Raw genomic sequence first — 19,475 nt, 5'->3', positions numbered from 1 at the left:
GATCTATATTTCCTAGAAATACATGTATGCACTACAAGAGTTTTGTTTTTTCCCGACGGTGAAAAAATCGCTGGAAAAACTAAAAAAACTGCCGGTAAAAGTTTTACCGGCGGTATTAATAACCGCCGGAAATACCTCAGTCGGAAAAGCTTGCCGGCGGTTGAAAATCGCCAGAAAAAACTATTTACCGGCAGTTTTTAAAACCGCCGGTAATAATAGTTTTTTCTGGCGATTTTTGAAAACCGCCGGCAAAGGTAGTTTTTTCCGGCGATTTTTAAAAACCGCTGACAAAGATTTTACTTTTACTGGCAGTTTATAAACCGCCGGGAAAAGTATTTGCTGGCGGTTAAAAAATCGCCGGCAAAAGTCCAAACTTTGCCGACAATTTTAAAAACCGCCGGCAAATTAATAAATCTCTCTATTGTGCCCATATATGTAGGCCTTCGAGCATCATCACAAAATAAACACTTGAGCTCTATCATGCACCTACATATTATAAATACTCCACATCAAGTCAGCAACACATTTCAATTATTGTGCAAAACTTCTAGTTGTTGAATGAATTAGGATTAAAAGTTAATATACTGAGTAGCTTCCTTTCAGGGTGCAAAATGAAGGCAACACAATGGGATACGGGATAAAAATTTGTAGTCAAGAAAAATAACAAATATACTTGTAAAATAATGCAGCCTTAAGCCACATGAACCACATTTCAAACAACCCTCTATGGTTTTGCAAACAACAAAACTGGCATGATGAAGAGCTCTGTATCACATTTCCTTGTCCAAAACTAGTAGAAGGTTTACATTCAAACATATAATTAAGCTTGATGTAGCCAACTTAACAACGCTTTTTCAACGAACCATTCCTTTCACTGTGTCAGCAATAGTCCAGATAAGTTCATAGTAACATTACTGTTTTTTTTTTGTTAGTATAGTAATATTAATCTTACTAGTAATTGATTGAACTTGATAGGAATCACTTCTCAGTCAAATACATGAGTTCTACTATGAGATAGGAACAAATTCAACTTCTACAGTTGTGTAGCATGCATAGTCATCATAGACTGTAGCAGGTTAGTTATTGTTGGGGTATTAGACTCGAATGTAGAAAATCCAGTAGTCCTTGTAACACATATCTCAATCTTGACAAATTATATAAATTTCCAAAAATACAGACTTTTAGATTTGAAAATACAAATATAAAACAATATACAGGTATACAAGTAATTAAAAAAAAAGTGAATTACACCTAGATCATAAGGCCTTTGGCGTTTGGACACCCTGACCCTAGACCCACTAGGTTCGGTAATTAAATGAACAGGGATGATGCCTTCAATTATTCTATCAAATCAATTATCCTATCATCTGAGGTTATAATATGTCACAGCTACACCCTTTGCCATTAGTTTCATCCTCTTTTTGATGTTAGGTGACTAGGTTGGCAATGCAAAGACAATAATGCCAACAATTATTCTATCAAATCAAAATTGTGAATAATGGGTAGCAATTTCAAATTTGGGCCATAAAAAAAATTTGAAAATTTTCCCATATCTGAAAACCAAACCACCATGACTAAGTTTTGAGTACAAATAGGGCAAAGAGAGGCTGGGTTATTAGTATAGCTCTTCTTTTACTCTCCGGCAACTAAATTCACTGTGAAGGAAATTCAAGCAAGTGCATGAGATGCCCTTCCACCTATCTTTTGCCTTCTTTGAACCATTTAAGTAGGTTCTATTATTTGGCAGGTTCAATGATGCAAGACAACAAAGAAGAATTGCATAAAATGGGGAAGAAAGAGAAGAGATTAAGAAAAGAAGAAGAAAGAAAGAACAGCCAGGAGAGGAAATCAATATTAATGTATTCAATAATCAAAGCTGAATAAAAAGTTACATCAAGAGCCTTATTTATAGGCCAAAAGTAAACCTAACTATAGTTTGATTAGGAATCCAAATCCTATAATATCTATAATCATCTAACAAAAATGAAAACAAACCAAACTAACAAGGTAACAAATAAACCTTAATCTAAATCTAATTTCTAAATCCAAAATAAAATCAAAATAGGAAACATATCCCAATCGTAATCTAAATCTAAATCTATTTTTGTGTTACCATTGCCAATACGTGCAGTAGATTGAGGCCTTCAGTAAGCATTCACTTTCCAAAGTACCTGTTTCAGACAATCAAACGAGTGGTTTTTAGCTTTATCACCCGGGCTATTTTTCAGATCAGAATTCGGATGCTACACAATTTTAAAAACAAGATAAATTCATTGATAGTAGATTAGTGACATGATTGCTACAAAGATATAATATTTTTGCCGTGAGCTGCCTAACTGTGTTGTCTCTTCAGTCAATGCCATCATTTGATTTGTCAAATTTCACCGCAGAATTAGGTGGAAATGAAGGAAAGATAAATTAAACTAGAAGTCTATAAATTATCTAGGCACAAAGTACAACAAGATTTGTATTGAAACTCACCCAATAAACAATCAACAGAGACATCAAAGAGGGATAATTCAACTCGACATCAATTTCATGTAAAATCAACTAATTTAGGGCAAAACTACTGCATAAATCGCGATAGAAAGTTCCCAATTGAACCTCTTTGGAGAAGGAGGTGAGAGAGAGGGAGTACTTGAAACGTCGGAAGAAAAGGAATTGCAAAAGAGATGCGAAGCCTTCCGTCTGGCCAAGCTCGCCATCGCCATACTCGCTCCGATTTCGAATTCGATTTGTTCAGAACCCAAAAAAATAATCAAAAATTAAAAAACCACAGAAAGCGAAGCGTAATTGACCTTGCCAAGGAGGATCTCGTTGGTGTGAGGGCCAAAGCTTTCAAAGGCGTCGAGGAGCATGACACCGGTATCGACGTCACGCTTAAACTTACAGTCGCTATTATGAAGCAGCAGGCAGAAACGATCGAGCTAGACGAGAGCAAGGGCAAGCGAGGGCGAGGCGAGGTGAGCAAACGAGGGTGAGCAAGGCAGCGACTCAGCAGCGAGAACGAGGGACAAAGACACGGCGAGGCGCGAGTGAGGGACAAAGACACGGTGAGGCATGAGTGAGAGAGGGTTAGGGTTTGCGCGCAGGGGGGATTTTGGAAGAGAATGAGGTGAGGGAAAGATTTGGGAGGGGGCGGGAGGGAATTTTGGGGGTTTTATATAAATCACATCCCCGGCGGTTTTAAACCCGTCGGGGATAGGTCAACATAACCGGCGATTTTCAAAATCGCCGAGGATGGATTAACATAATCAGCGATTTTTCAAAATCGCCAGATATGTATATGCTATAGCTGGCGGTTTACAAAACCGCCAGGGATTATGGTGTTTTCCTAACAGTTCTTTAAACCGTCGAAAAATTTCGCCGGTAATACCCAATTTTCTTGTAGTGATGTGAATATAGTCAGCAAATAATTGTTAGATCTAATAGCACATCAAAAGAGAAACATTATCGGGATAATCACATAAATTCCAAACAATTGTGTCACTTTAGGTTGGGTCATATCTACGAGAGTTGGCTTACAAAGTTAGCTCATCGAGGGTTTATTTCTGATTTAGGTTCTGAACACGGGCCAACTTGTGAGTCATGTATTCTCGGGAAAATAACCATGTCTCATTTTGTTGGACAAGGGGAAATGGTTACTGAATTGTTAGGGTTGATACATTCAGATGTATGTGGGCCCATAAATATTATGGCTTAGGGTGGTTTTATCTACTTTGTGACTTTTATTGATGATTTACCATGGAATGGTTACGTGTAGTTAATGAAGTACAAGTCTGAAGTCTTTGAAAAGTTCAAGGCGGAACTAGAAAACTAATTAGGAAAAAGTATCAAGATTCTTCGATCAGATTGAGGAGATGAATACTTAAGTACTGAATTTGTTAATTATCTAAAAACGTGTAGTATAGTTTCACAATTAACACCTTTGTATACTCCACAGTTGAATGGTGTGGTTAAACATAGAAATCAGACTTTGTTCGACATGGTTCAGTCTATTAGCTACATGGATTTGCCAATTTTTTTGTGGGCTTATGCCATTTTTTTTGCGATTTATTCGTTAAATCGTGCTCCAACTAAAGCTGTTTCAACTACACCATATGAGGTATGGTTGGGAAATCTTTCGAGTCTTAATCATATTAGGATTTGGGGTTGTCATGTTCATGTTAAGAGGTTGGCAAAAGAAAAGTTGGATCCAAAATCTAAGATTAGTTATTTTTGTGGGGTATCCTAAAGATAGTTTGGGATATTATATATATTTTCTAGCGGATCCAAGGGTTGTGGTCGCTGGACGTATCATCTTGTTGGAAGAATAGTTTATGCAGAGGGTGGTATGGGAAAGTGTTAAGCTCAAGGGTATTAAAATAAAATTTTGATAATAACAAAAATAATTTTATGATATAAATATATTTTATTAGTGCCTTGTAATGTAAAAGATATGTTTTGATGATAACAAAACTATTTTTATGATAGAGATATATTTTATCAACTCATTATGCTGAAAAAATGTGTGTTGAAATGGTTAAGTATCTTAGGTCGGTTGAAGTTTATCTTATGTTGAGTGAAGTTAGCTAGAATGTTGGCATCCAATCTTAGGTCGATCGAAGTTGGTCAAAATGTTGGCTTCCAAACTTAAGTCGACTGAAGTTTATCTTAGGTCGATCGAATTTAGCCAGAATGTTTGGCCTTTTATCTTAGGTCAACTTAGCCTTCGACCGAAGTTATGTATTTGGTTACTGGACAACTTAAGTCGATTGAAATTATGCCTTAAGTCGACCAAAGTTCAACAGTTGTTTCTAATTGTCCCGATTTCTACTTCATATTTTTGTTGCACGCCAAAGGTATATATTTTTCAAATGTGTTTTCATCTTATACCTCAAAGTTATGGTCTGATTTCTTCGTGCTAAAAAGTAAAAATCTCCCTTTATAAAATGATGTCCCCTAAATTTAATTTATTGACTTTTCTATGTAAAAATTTTCAAAGATGTGTTTGAATTCTATAATCCAATAGATGTTAGCTAGAGATGTTGAAAATGCTAAAAGAAATTTTGAATTTCAAATTTGCTTCTTACCTCTCTTTGTAACAACTAGTTCTCTAAAAATGTATATAAATGCAATGTGATTATGAATGCTAATGCATGTAATACAATAAAAAGAACCAACAATTGATAAAGCTTTAAAACAAGAGTACTGAGAAGGTTTAAGTACTCAAAGTTTGTTGGCTGATGAAATTCTCAATTGTTAGTGATTTATTTGAGATTGTCTCTAATTGTAAATTTGTTATTTTTATTCACCTATTGTGTGAAAGGATTATATTTGCTAGTAGTGTACTAGTGATTTTCGTTTAAGCAAGGGATTATTTGTTGGTTCTAGCTCTAATTAAAAGCTAGTGTTATATCTCCTTAGTGGTACCTCAAGCTCAATCATGAGAGATATGACTAGACTCTCTAGAGTCGAACCTCTATAAATTCAACGTATAATGTAGCTAGTCCATTCACCATGGCTATGATTCAATCACAGCTACATTAACATCTTGAGAATATGAGTATCCGATACCTTTCGATGGTGAAACACTAGTTGTAAATTAGCATTAGTGTAAGTGGGAAATTATTAGTGTTGTATGCCTTAATACTAAATTTGGATGACGTCTAGCGGGCTTGTAATTAATCACATTTATTGTATCTTTGTATGTATTTATAAAAATAAGTTTTCTTTATTCATAAATCCTTCAGTTATTATATGAATGAGTAACTAATAACATGATTTCTTAAATGATTCTTAGTCCTTAGATTCTTCAGATAGGGACTCTGATTAGTCAAGTATGGACTAGCATAAGGGTTACTAGCTTGTTTCGTTTGAGATGATGATGGGAGGTTAGTGTGTCACACGCTATATGACATTGAGATGTCACTAGTAAATTTGTGGGTGGTTGTTGAAGAGCAACGCACTGAATGTAATGCCAATGACTGACCACATGGTATAATGGATAATGGTTATGTTTTCAAATTATGATGGTGTTGTTGATCCTTAAACTTAAACCGACACAGTTGTCTTAAATATTGGTATGCGAGATTTTCTAATGGGTTGAACCATTCAATTAATAGGTGAAAATGTTCATTTATGTGATTCTGTATTATTGGTATATGGAGGCAGATGTTGGGGATATGATCTGTCACCCTCGTCATAACTAATGTGGTAAACAACCTATGTGATCTACTATTAATGTGATAGGACAGTCTCTGCGCAGGGCAAATTAATTATTAGGAAATGTGGTTCCTAAGGTGCCATTTAGAGCCATTGACAAGGTCTGGTTACTGAGTTTGTGAGTTTATCACTCCATGACTCTCGTTCAGTTAGGACGTTAAGTGATAGAAGAGTTATAACACATGGTAATCGTTAACTATAATAAGTTCACTTGAAGTGAAACTTTACTGCCACTTATATTATCCTGAGTTGCTGTTAGGTGCTTCTTAGGAACTCTTGGATCATCACCGAAATATGGAGAGATTATGGTAATGAGTCAAGGTGTTGACCGAATCATCACCAGACGTTAGGTGTTGTGTTTGGTATCGACATCGTGTGGCCAATGTGTCTCGGTGAACTACAGGTTAAATGTTGACTTGTTGGGCAACGAGTCGACTCCTCCCTGGTGGAAGTTAACTCCTAGTGGCTGGGAAGTTAACTTATCGTCACCATTTTAGTCTCCCAATTGAGCTACACGTGGAAGCTAATTGAAGAGGTAGGGGGATGGGTAAGGCAGCATAAGGCTTGGACGTGAATTTGAAGGAAATTACACAGACAATTTATTGCTTGCTCTTCCTCTATAATTTTTGCTTCCGTTGTCATATTCTTTTTACAAGTGTGTGATTGTCACGCGAAAAATTTTGAGACGCGGGTGCTGGTAATACAAACAACCTTTGGTTTAGCATGAGAAGAGGTGACCATAACGGTGCTAGACAGCATACTAGGTGTTGACAGCCTAGGGCCACCACAATGTGAGGTGAGATCTGGTCTCAATACAGAAAGTGTTTTTGTACCCTAACCTGACATCGGATTTTATGTATGTATTTATTATTATTCATGTGATCAATATACATGTTGTTTAAATATCTAAGTTGTGTATGATATGTGTTTATTGTATTCCACTGTACATTTATGATGTGTATAAAATTTTTAAATTTACTTGTACCACTATGTGTGTTATTTGACATAAACAACTCCTATTTGCCTTGAACCAAATTAAGACCACTTTAGCATCTTCAATCATTTTCTCCTTTTTCTATAATGGGAGAGAAATCGTTGGAAAATGTTTTCAACTTGACAAATCAACAAAAGTTCTCACCCAAGGTGTTGAGTTATCTCACTTTACTTTTTTTTTACACATCAACATGCATGTATTGTACGCTCTAACTCAATTTTTACGAGGTGTACAATTAATTTGAAAATACATAATTCAAAAATATATAATCAAAATAACGTTAGGTTTGAATTGTCACACACAAAAAAAAAAAAAAAAAATCAAAGTACATGATTAAATTATAGAGTTAAAATATAAGGGTTAAATAACTTGTCTTTTAGAACTCTCCATAAGAATATGTAATGTACCACTCCACCTCGTCAGAGTGATATTATAAATCAATCATACCTTCTTATGCATACAACAACAACAACATATCCAGTCGTTATCCCATTATGTGGGGTTGGCTACATAAATTCTAGACTTCTATGTGGGTTACATCCCAACAGATAGTTTGTCTAGAATTCATATTTGGATCCGACTAGGTTTTACGTTTACTGTCGACTACCTAACGCAACCCTCCTCCTTTATCCGGGTTTGGAACCGGTAATGGATAATATCCCCTAGTGGAGTAATGATGAAATGAAGTTTCAACACCATTTTTATATGGAGAAGTTTCATGAGATGATGGTGAATGAAGATAATTGATATAATTGTGTTCCATCACATAATTGACATGGTGAAACCAACAAATACAATATAGAAACACAATAGAATACCTTCTTATGCATAATTACATATAAAATATAGCGTGTGGACAAACTATATTTTTATTTTTGAATTTCTACGAAATTATCCACTGCCATACATTTAATATTTGAATACATGCTAATCCATGGTAACACAGTGGCGTGATACAATAATTATATTAATTATTTTCTTAATTTAATTAAACTTGTAATCACCTAAAAATAAGATGTCCAAGTCAACCACTGTGATAGCTTAGCCACGATTCACCAAAAACAGTTCAAAACATTACTTCATAAGTTGAATCTTATGGTTCTTGGGACATAGATCCAACGCTCGGATAAGCGATAATTTGAAATTCGTATTAGTAAGTTATGATTTCGATTATCATCATATGTAGTAAGATAAAATCTCACACCTATAATTTATCTCCTATACCGAAATCGAATACATAAATGACGAGAGCTGCACAAGAACGACGATCAAGTTGAATGTTATGCTTTGATTCCTAACATCTAATACTTGGTGATGGTATCTAATTAGATATGTAGTTCCCTTGTGTATAGAAAATAAAAATAAAAATGTAAATATAAATAAATATAAAATTTCATCTTCAATGGCATAATTGATTGTTTCAGTTAATATTTTTAATATTTTTCGAAATGATTGTCCTTGTGTAGTCTTCGATATTCGTGTTCTTGATTATGTAAGGAGAGATAAATCGTAAATTGAGTTTTTGACTCTTGCGTAGGGTAAGAATCGAATTTATAATCTTTTAAATTAACATCGATATATTATTTATGTGATTGTTTGACTCGTGGGTTGAGGGTAATATTTTTAATATTTTTTAGGACATTAAAAAAGAAGGCAAATGCTTGGACTGCTCAGCGGACGCGCATGCGGTCGTGTTGGGGCCGAGGCGTCAAGATTTATTGGGCCGTATCAGAGAGCTTCTCCAACTCGAAGGGCCCAATTAGTTGGTCATGTTCAGGACGATCCAATCTGGACAAGGAATACAATTTCTGGCCGACCAAGCATCGAACCGAGCATTTCGGATCTTCTCCACACCGCATAGCCAAATTTTGACGCGAGCAGAAGAAAGGTCAATTTTTGATCAGTCCGCCAAAACGACACGATTTTCCCTCGCATTTGCCGTTTGGTGAGAGAGAAAACACAGTGAAAAGGTTGGGTTAGGAAATTCGTAGCCACTGCCATAGAGAAAATGGCCAGCAAGCAAAAGAAAGATCGGAAAAGTAACCTACTAGTCGTCACAGGCGCCGCTGCTTTCCTTGCTGTCGCCATCAAATTCGCCATCGACGCAGTCGCCGCCCACCACAAGAATTGCAAAAGGAGAAAAGGTAAGTGAACTTCATACACATATGTTTGGATGTTTACTGTACCTGCGGATTTGTAATTGCGGATTGAGTAATTGATTCCGATTTTGATGTTTCAGACATTCCAGGTTCCGCCGTGCGCGCCAATCTTTCTGCGGCGGAGATTTTGAGATTGGCGGACCGCATCATCGCCAAATCGAAGCAAGTGCACGATGCAGTCGCTTCGGTTCCTCTTGACAAGGTACCCGTTACCGACATTAGCTTCGGAATTTTTTTTTTATATTTTTAAATTTAGTAACTCGTGTTAGAATTGCTGGTGTTGATAGTGTTTCATTTATGTTGGAGGATTCGGACAAGTTTTTGACATAATAGGACTGCCTTTTACTGTAGGCCTTACCTAATGTTTCATATGGTTTTACTCTAAAACTAATAGTGCTCCATTAGTTTTAGGCAATTCAATTTCATTGTAGCCTGAAGCATTTGGCTTATTACTTGACCATTTCTGAACTAGTACAATACTGTAGCTATTAACACACAACAATTTGCTATCGTCACAAATGAAGTATACAAGTTAAAATTTCTTAAAATAGAAAAGCATTTATGAGTTAAGCTCATCTCATCAAAGACAATATCAACTACTTAGTTTATGAGTTATTTCACAAACATGTGTATGTAAAAGCAGTTGTACGCAGCTCCCATTTGGGCTTTTTTTTTTTATTTTATTATTATTATTTTTAGGGGGGGGGGGGGTGGTTGTTGCATGAAGAGGTTAATTCCTGTTCTCTCAGAGTTCGAATGTGCATTACAATTCACATGACGTGCTTGTGCAATAATAGTTTGGCATCTGTGCACATCTTAACCTTATCATGCAATATATCCTTTGTGATGAATTTATAACTTATAAATAAAAGTTCTTAGCTTTGGTTATTTCTATGCATGGTAATAATTCTAACCATTTCATTATTAAGGATTCGAGAGATGGCTAGTTGTAGCAAGCTATAAATGCCTCTGTTATGTACAATATTCTCATTGGGCTTTATCATGATGTTGGTTCTGCAAAAATCTACAGGTCACATATGCAAACACCATACTACCTTTGGCTGAACTGGAAGCATGGCAATTTCCTCTGGTCCAATCTTGTGTCTTCCCTAAATTGGTTTCCACTTTTGAAGATGTGCGCAAAGCAAGTGCTGAAACGGAGAGGAGAATAGATGCTCATGTTTCAACTTGCAGGTTTTCCTTCTTTTATTTATATTTTCTTCTTTTAATCCCGCATTTTCCACTTAGAAAAGACATTGCTATTTTAGCAACCTCCAAAAGATAAAAAGCAGTTAGTTGATGACAAGACATAATCAGCACCGAAATTTTATGAGGTCTGCAGTTGAGTCATGAGATGAGACTTGTACAACTGACTTATAAGTGACCCCGAGCAGTCAGAATGAGTATGTTCATACTAGAAACAATATTCTCTATTTCTCCTGGATTGGAACTTTCAGTGGAAAACAGATTAAGTTGGATATTGTTATGTATAAAATAAATAAAAGCAGAGTGAGTGCCGAAGAAATCGGGTCAAGAAAGCGCCCCATGGCCCCCCGAGAGAGCGCCACGTGGCACCCCAAGAGAGCGCCACGTGGCAGCCCCTGGGTGGCCAAAGAAGGCCACACAGGGGGAACCACCCCCGAGTGAGGTCACTCGGGGGTGGCAGGCGCGGCCCCCATGGGCAGCCGCGTGCTCTGCCAGGCAGCACGCGGCTGCCTGGTGGGGGCCGAGCCCCTGTGCCAGGGGGGAGCGCCCCCCTCCCCCGAGTGGACGTCACTCGGGGGAACAGTACCCCCGAGTGACCCCACTCGGGGGAAGGCAACCGCGCGCACGGCTGCTCGAGCGCGGTTGCCCGCGCAAGGCCGCGCGCGCGGCTGTTCGCGCGCGGCCACGCGCGCAAGGCCTCGCGCGCGGTTGCCCGCGCAAGCAGCCACGCGCGCAAGGCCTCGCGCGCAGCTAGCCGCGCGCGCGGCTGGCAGCATATGGCTGCCCGCGTAAGGCCGCGGCTGCGCGCCCGACTGCCAACACGCGGCCGCCCGTGCACGGCCCCTCACGCTCTTTTTTCCATGCTAACAGATACCCCCGAGTGAGGGTCACCCAGGGATACACACTCGCCTCCGCGGGCCTCCCATTCTTACTCAACCGCCTCCAAGAAAGTCGGCCTAAGGCTATTCCCGCGAGACTCGGTCAAAGCCTCTCCGAGATTCTTGCCACAAAACTCGGAACAAGCGACACATGGATGCCCCTCTTGTTGCTATAAATAGGAGGTCACTTTCTCTCATTCGGTATGCAATCTCTGGCTTTCGCATTTACTCTCTTACTTTCGAATACTCAATTTCTACGGTGATCTAACTTAAGCATCGGAGGGTCCGCGCGGGGACTTTCGCCCGCGCTCCTAACCGATTCTTTCTCTAATAGGTCATCCATTGCTCGGAAACACCTCCGAAGACTCATCCATCGCTCAGAAACGCCCTACGAGACTCACCCATCGCTGCCACATTACCCCGGGAGACTCATCCATCGCTCAGATAAGCCATACGAGGGTCATCCATCGGTGGTTTCCCATTTTATAAATTTTATTGTTGTAATCGTGTAACAACAATTGGCGCTGTCTGTGGGAAACGCAAACAAAAAGCTGCAACACTCTTCCCTCATCATGGCTCAAACTCGAAGCAATCGCCAGACCCTCTCCCGTGGGGCCCAATCGCCTCGACGAGAAACTCTCCCTCGAGCGGAAGATCAGCATCAGTCTACTCGCGATGGCCCGTTACCCCTCATCCATGGGGGCCATCCGCCCCTCACCCATGAGGGACAGCCTCCCCTCACTCATGGTGGCCAACCGTCCCTCACCCATCAATCCCCTCGTGAGGGTCACCCGTCCCTCACACACCAGCAGCCGCCCCTTCCAGAGCCCTCTCACCCACTGGGGGCCCAACTTCAGGTGCCTCCTCTTACCGCCCCACATATTCTCTCGGGACCCTACTCAGGTATGCAGATCCCATCCGTCGTGCCTTGGGCTGAGTACGAAGCCCTACGACAGCAACACGCTGAAGGAATACAAGCTCTGAGGGAAATGGCTGGTATTTTGCAAAGTCTGGTCCCCCACGGGACAATCCCAGCTGCATTGAGAAAGTTCATCCCGGAGATAGTTCCATCTCACAGGGCTCGTCAAGAGGTACCAGGGAACGACTCCTATCGAGACGCAAGCCCTGAAACCCACGTTCAACCTGTCCAAACTCGAAACAATCAACCAAGGTCTCCTTTAAGGGAAGATCACAGCCAAACATGTCCTCTTCGAGGAAATCAAGGAGGAACTGACCGTCGAAAGACAGAAAGACGAAGCCCACAACGAGGAAGATATTCGGAAACAGTAGCCAGCACTCCGATGGAAAGAGGCCGGGAGGCAAAACCCATAACCAAGCAAAATGATGGGCCTGAGGATAACCCTACTGCATTTAGTGCACGAGAGGCCGCCGATATGAAAAAGATGATTGAGCGGGTCCTACAACAGAATAAGTTATTACCTACCTCTGAGGAACAATCCAGAGGAAAGTTACCATTCGTGGCCGAGGTAATGGAGAAACCTTTGCCGAGGAAGTTCAAGATGCCTCAAATAAATCCTTATTCAGGAAAGGACGACCCGTACGATCACGTGCAAAATTATGAATCTTTAATGATGCTTCATGGATGGGACGACGAGATAATGTGCAGGGCATTTCCTTTAACCCTAACTGGGCATGCTCGAGCCTGGTTTAACGGCTTACCCAAGGTATCTATCTCTTCATTCGGGCAGCTAAAAACAGAATTTATCAAAGCATTCATTATTAACAGTCAGAGAAAGAAGGATGCGACATATCTGCTTAGCATTCGACAAGGGAATAAAGAGACCCTACGGCACTACGTGGACAGATTTCGAAATGCCACACTTGAGATCTGTAATTTACCGATTGAAATGGCGGTGTCTGCCATGTTCCAAGGGACACGACTAACCCCTTTGCAAGAATCATTATCCCTGGACCCTCCGAAATCTCTGGCAGACCTGTTCGTCCGGGCTAACAGGTACATACTCCATGCGGAAATGATGAGAACGATAGGGGGAAGTGAAGACGGAGAAAGAAAGAGAAAAGAACGAGATATTGAAGAAGGATCAAACCAGCGAAAAGAACGGACCAGGAGGTCGGATACCGTGGGGCCACAATTTCATCATTACACTAGGCTCAATCAACCCCGATCAGCTATATTGGCGACAGTAGAGGGGTCTGGTCTCCTCCAGCTTCCGAAAAAGGCAGATCGCCCCATGGGGAGAAATCAAGAAGAGTACTGCAGGTATCACCGAACTCGGGGACACTCTACCGATCAGTGTAGGGAGCTAAAAAATCAGATAGAAGCACTCATTCGTGAAGGGCACTTGCAAAGATACGTAAGGACTGAAGGTAGAAATGACAGAGACCGTCAAAGAAGGGAAGAAAGGCCCGAAGGTCAAGATAGACAAAATTTACGACAGAATGAAGGGATAAGGGATGACAGAATGGTGGCCCCCCCTGACAATGAGCCGACTCATCAAGCTATTCATGTTATCTCTGGGGGCGAGACCTTAGCTGGGAATACTTCTTCTTCTCGAAAGGCCTATGCCCGTCAGGCCTACCAAGTCAACTCTGTGATGGAGGTGAGAGAGGACGAGGAGCCAATCACGTTCACCCCTGCTGATAGAGGTGATATAATACTTCCACATGATGATCCAATGGTAATTTCTGCAGTTATCGCCAAACACCCCATCAGTAGAATTTTGGTGGATAGCGGCAGCTCTGTTAATCTAATCTATTGGAATTGTTTCGAACAAATGAACATATCCCAAGACCGGTTGAGAAAAGTGTCCTCTCCCCTGTACAGCTTCACTGGAGAACCTGTCTCGGTAGCAGGATCTGTTCAACTACCTGTCACATTAGGCGCCGACCCTCAAAGTGTGACTCGACAGGCGAATTTCATGGTGGTCAAAGCCCCTTCTACAGCATACAACATGATTTTAGGCCGACCGCTCCTCAATGATATGAGGGCTGTAGTGTCCTCTTGCTACTTATTAATGAAATTCCCCACGCTCTCAGGAGTAGGGCAAGTTCGTGGAGATCAGAGGAAGGCTAGATCCTGTTATGTATCGTCCACAAAAGGAAAAAAGGCAGAAGAGACTTTATCTATCGCTGAAAAAGCCATACACAAATCCCTGGAAGAAGAGACTGCTCGCAAGCCCCAACCAGTGGAAGAGTTAGAAGCAGTGCGATTAAGTGACACAGATCCCGAGAAGTTAGTGTATGTGGGCATGAAGCTTCCGAAACCAGTAAAAGATGAAATCATGGGGTGCCTTAGAGAAAATTTGGATGTCTTTGCTTGGACACCAAGGGATATGCCAGGGATTAGTCCCGACGTGATATGTCACCATTTGAACGTGGATCCTCAGTTCAAGCCTGTTCGACAAAAAAAAAGGAATATCGCCCCTGATAGGCTACCGGCGTTAGAAGAAGAAATTGATAAGCTACTAAAGGCAGGTTTTATTCGAGAGGTGTTATATCCAGAGTGGTTGGCCAATGTGGTTATGATTAAAAAACCCAACGGAAAATGGCGCGTGTGTATAGACTTCACTGGCCTCAACAAGGCGTGTCCTAAAGATTCCTACCCATTACCTCGGATTGATCGTCTGGTGGATGAAACATCTGGGTATCATCTAATGAGCTTCTTAGATGCTTTCTCAGGGTATCATCAGATAATGATGTATCCTCCAGATCAGGAGAAAACATCATTCATTACAGAAAAAGGGACATATTGTTACCGAGTTATGCCATTCGGGCTCAAGAACGCGGGGGCCACTTATCAACGCATGGTGAATAAAGTTTTTAAGGAATTATTGGGTGATACAATGGAAGCATATGTCGATGATATGATCGTGAAAAGTCGGGAGAAGGAATCGCATGTTAAAAAGCTGGCACGAGTGCTTGAAGTCTTTAGGCAATACAAAATGCGCCTAAACCCAGCAAAATGTGCATTTGGCGTTCAGTCTGGAAAATTCTTAGGATATATGATCACACAAAGGGGCATCGAGGCGAACCCCGAAAAGATACAAGCGATACTGGATATGGAACCCCCAACATCAATTAAGGAAGTGCAGCGGCTGACAGGTCGAATGGCGGCTCTTGGGCGTTTCCTCTCCAAATCGGCCGAAAGGGAACTCCCGTTTCTTCAGACGTTAAGGACAGGGAAAAAGTTTGAGTGGACGGAGCAATGCCAAAAGTCATTTGAGGCATTAAAAGAGTACTTGAAGGAAGTCCCTTTATTGACTCGACCTGAAACTGGGGAAATGTTATATTTGTACTTGGGTGTAAGTGACAAAGCAGTAAGTGCAGTACTGATTAAAAAAGAAGGGCAGGTGGATCGACCAGTGTACTACGTCAGTAAGGTTCTACAAGGGCCGGAAACGCGTTATCCCTTCACAGAAAAGGTGGCACTGGCCCTATTGAACGCCTCCAGAAAGTTGAGGCCATATTTCCAAGCTCACTCCATTAGCGTACTAACAGACCAACCATTACGGAGCATTTTACAAAAGCCTGAGTGTTCCGGTCGTCTCACCAAATGGTCCATTGAGTTGAGTGAATATGACATACAATATCATCCTAGGCAGGCTATAAAAGGGCAAGCATTGGCAGACTTTATTGTCGAATGTACACCCTCCAAGGAGGCCAAGGAAAAGAGCATAACAGAGTGGTTACTGTTTGTTGATGGGGCTGCCAGTTCCCAAGGGAGTGGAGCGGGAATAGTGCTTATCCCACCAGAAGGAGAATCCCTTGAATACTCTCTAAGATTCGCTTTTCCAAGTTCGAATAATGTGGCCGAGTATGAGGCACTAATCTCTGGTTTGAGGTTAGCCCAAAAACTTGAGGTAGCACAATTGATAGCCCACAGTGATTCTCAACTGATCGTTCAGCAATACTACGGGCAGTACGAGACTAGAGAGCCGGCCATGGGACAGTATCTCCAGAAAGTCAAGGCACTCGCACAGTTGTTCGAAAGTTTCCGGCTAGTACAGATCAACAGATCCCTTAATGGCCATGCAGACGCTTTATCCAAATTAGCATCCACTAAAGAAACTACTGGGAGAACAGTATATGTGGAAGTCCTTCAACAACCAAGTATCGAAGAATCTGAAGTAGCATGTATTGAGAATAGTAACGACTGGAGAACCCCTTTCTACAAATATTTGACCACGGGAGAATTACCGGCAGACCCAAGAGAGGCTAAGAAAATTAAGTTTAGAGGAGCTCGTTTCACAATAATAGATGGGATGCTATACAAGCGAGCGCACACTATGCCACTCCTCAAATGCTTAGGCCCTCGAGAAACCAATTATGCTTTGACTGAGGTTCACAGTGGAGTATGCGGTGAGCATCTGGGAGGAAGGGCCCTTGCGGCCAAAATCCTAAGAGCAGGCTTTTTCTGGCCCACATTACAACATGATGCTCAAGCAAAGGTCAAAGAGTGTGATAAATGTCAGAGGCACGCCCCGATTCATTCTGCTCCGATATCGCAACTACAACCCACATTCCAGCCCATTCCATTCGCTCAATGGGGCTTGGATATTCTCGGCTCATTTCCGCAAGCTACAGGGCAAAGGAAATTCCTTTTAGTGGCAACAGATTATTTTACCAAGTGGATTGAAGCCGAAGCCCTAGCCACCATCAGTGCGAGGAAAGTAGAGGCCATGGTATGGAAAGACATTGTATGCCGATTTGGAATCCCACGAGTCATTAACACCGATCATGGAAAGCAGTTTGACTGTGATTCTTTCCGAAATTTTTGCAAAGGCTTGGACATTCAGCTAAGGATTTCTTCAGTAGCATATCCCCAAGCTAACGGACAAGCAGAAGTCAGCAACAGAACAATTTTACATGGCTTGAAAACTCGGCTAGAAGGCGCAAAGGGAGCATGGGTGGATGAATTGCCTACCGTCTTGTGGGCCTACCGAACAACCAGTCGGGTCTCAACAGGTGAAACGCCATTTAACCTAGTGTATGGAACAGAAGCTTTGATCCCTGTGGAAATCTCGTGCAGATCACCCCGATTGGATGCTTTTGATAAATGTGACGGTTCGTAAAACTCTGATTCATTAAAAGAGAGTCTTGATCTCATCGAGGAACAGAGAGACAGGGCGGCTGTACGAATCGCTGCCTATCATAAAAGGGTCGCCAACTATTACAACTCTCGTGTAAGGAGCCGACCTCTCAAGAAGGGAGATTTGATCCTCAGAAAATCAGCCATCACCAATGCACACCGAGAGGATGGAAAATTTCGAGCAAATTGGGAAGGGCCGTACCGCATTCAAGAAATGATAGGTCCTAGTACCTGTATCCTCCAAACGCTCCAGGGTGAAACCATGGGTAAAACTTGGAGCACAAACCACCTGAAATTATATTCCCCTTCGGACATGTAACGCAATAATAATATGAACCCGAAGAGGGACCGTGGACGTAGGCACATTTTGCCGAACCACGTAAAATGCTTGTGTTTTCCCTTTCTTTATTATTCAAGGCAAAGGAAAGAGAACGACCCGCTATGGGTCCCTTCTCGCACCAAAAAAAAAAAAAAAAAAAAAAAAAAAAAAAAGGAGCCTTTTTTATTGCTTCCCCGCAGAATAATAAGACAAGTCTTGCCCGGAGGTGAAAAAATCAAATGGCATTAGCAAGCAAATTAATGTCCCGCTAGTAAGATATTCTACTAAGCCCGATAATAATGCAAAAGGCCCTGCCGCATAATACGCTATGAGAAAAGCACGGCTCAATAGGCCCGACGACTACGATAGCCGTCCTGCCTCAAAGCCAAGTGGCCTGGTCTAGCGAAGTGACAAATATGTCCACAGCACCCCCTCAACATTGAAAATCAAAAGGTTATCCCGCTAGCCTACTCAACTGGCCTGGCTCGATAACAGGAACAAGGAATGGCCAAAGGACCACTATGGGCTGAAGCGCCCATAGTCCACCTTGTGGCATGAAGAGTCTAAAACCCTAAGGTCGGAACCAGACTTTCGATGGGAGATAATAGTAAAAATCAGCAAGCTGTAACTACTGTTTAAGAAAAAAGACGAATCTTATTCATACAAATAAAAGATACTTCACTCAACAGAGAAAAAGCTACTACACTTAAAAAAAAAAAAAAAAGGGGTCTATTCTAAGTCCGCTTCCTCCTGCCAGAACTGGGAGCACCGCTACTCGGAGCAGATGGGGCCTCCCCTTCTCCTTGGCCCGAGGATGCAATAACTGTGTCATCAGCTGTGGGTAGGGCATCTGTCATCTCCACTTCCTCTGAGGCGAAGGCATACGGCTCCCACGGCCCCGACAAGTTCTCCAGATTATCAACCAAACGAGCATTCAAATAAGCCCTAGGACTAGTGGGGTCAGGATCATTATATCTTCGCCAGTCAGGAACATCAGACTCCTCAACCTCATCAGTATAGACCAATTCAGGGAACTGTTCTCCTGGGCGTTTTAATTCCAGATACGAGCGTGCGAGATAGAATCCATACTTCGTAAAGCAGCCCCCATAACTGATCTTTCTCTCTTGACAGTCCGTTGAAAGGCGATAGTCCCTCACAGCCTTCTCCTGTGCTGCTAAAATCTCTTCCTTCCTTCGGTCCTTGAGCGACCTATATTGCTTCTTCTGACGAGCAAGCTCGTCTACCCTCAAAGAATGCTCTTGCAAAAGGTTTTCATGAGTTTCCTTAACTCCTAAAAGCTCTCTCGTCAGCGATTCTTTGCTATTCCGGAGATCCACTATCTCCCCCTTTATGCTTGACGATTCACCATCAGCTTCCTCCAGCTTGGAACGCATGTCTTCTACCTCTCGGTTCAGCTTTCTGATATCGGCTTGATAGCAACGCTCGTGATCCCTCCACTTTATCGCGTTTTCTCTTGCCTCCGCTTTCTCTTGTTCTGCTCGATGATGATAAGCTCTCCCGATGGCGTTGGATATCACCAACCCCTGAACCCCCTGGGTGCAAGCAATGTATTAGAAGACCAACAACCAAGTCAGACGGCAAATACAACATATAGGCACAATAAAGGCATCCTACCTCAATAATC

At 41.6% G+C, this 19,475-nt stretch overlaps 1 protein-coding gene across 2 annotated transcripts in view; it reads left to right on the top strand.

Moving 5' to 3' along the window:
* The first annotated feature begins 8,940 nt into the window (after nucleotides 1-8,940).
* LOC127797587 (probable thimet oligopeptidase) overlaps nucleotides 8,941-19,475 on the top strand; it is a 40,999-nt gene continuing 30,464 nt past the window's right edge. The window contains exons 1-3 of one of the 2 annotated variants that reach the window (XM_052330620.1): nucleotides 8,941-9,342; nucleotides 9,438-9,559; nucleotides 10,388-10,551. In XM_052330620.1, coding sequence (XP_052186580.1) covers nucleotides 9,207-9,342; nucleotides 9,438-9,559; nucleotides 10,388-10,551 — 422 coding nt within the window. In that variant the 5' untranslated portion in view covers nucleotides 8,941-9,206. The remainder of the gene's footprint in view (nucleotides 9,343-9,437; nucleotides 9,560-10,387; nucleotides 10,552-19,475) is intronic. The other variant, XM_052330619.1, reaches the window with a different exon arrangement.

The sequence above is a fragment of the Diospyros lotus genome, chromosome 3 (genome assembly GCF_014633365.1).
Source record: "Diospyros lotus cultivar Yz01 chromosome 3, ASM1463336v1, whole genome shotgun sequence".
NCBI lineage: Eukaryota > Viridiplantae > Streptophyta > Magnoliopsida > Ericales > Ebenaceae > Diospyros > Diospyros lotus.
Note: the sequence above shows the minus strand (reverse complement) of the source record. Positions and strands in the feature narration are given on the sequence as shown.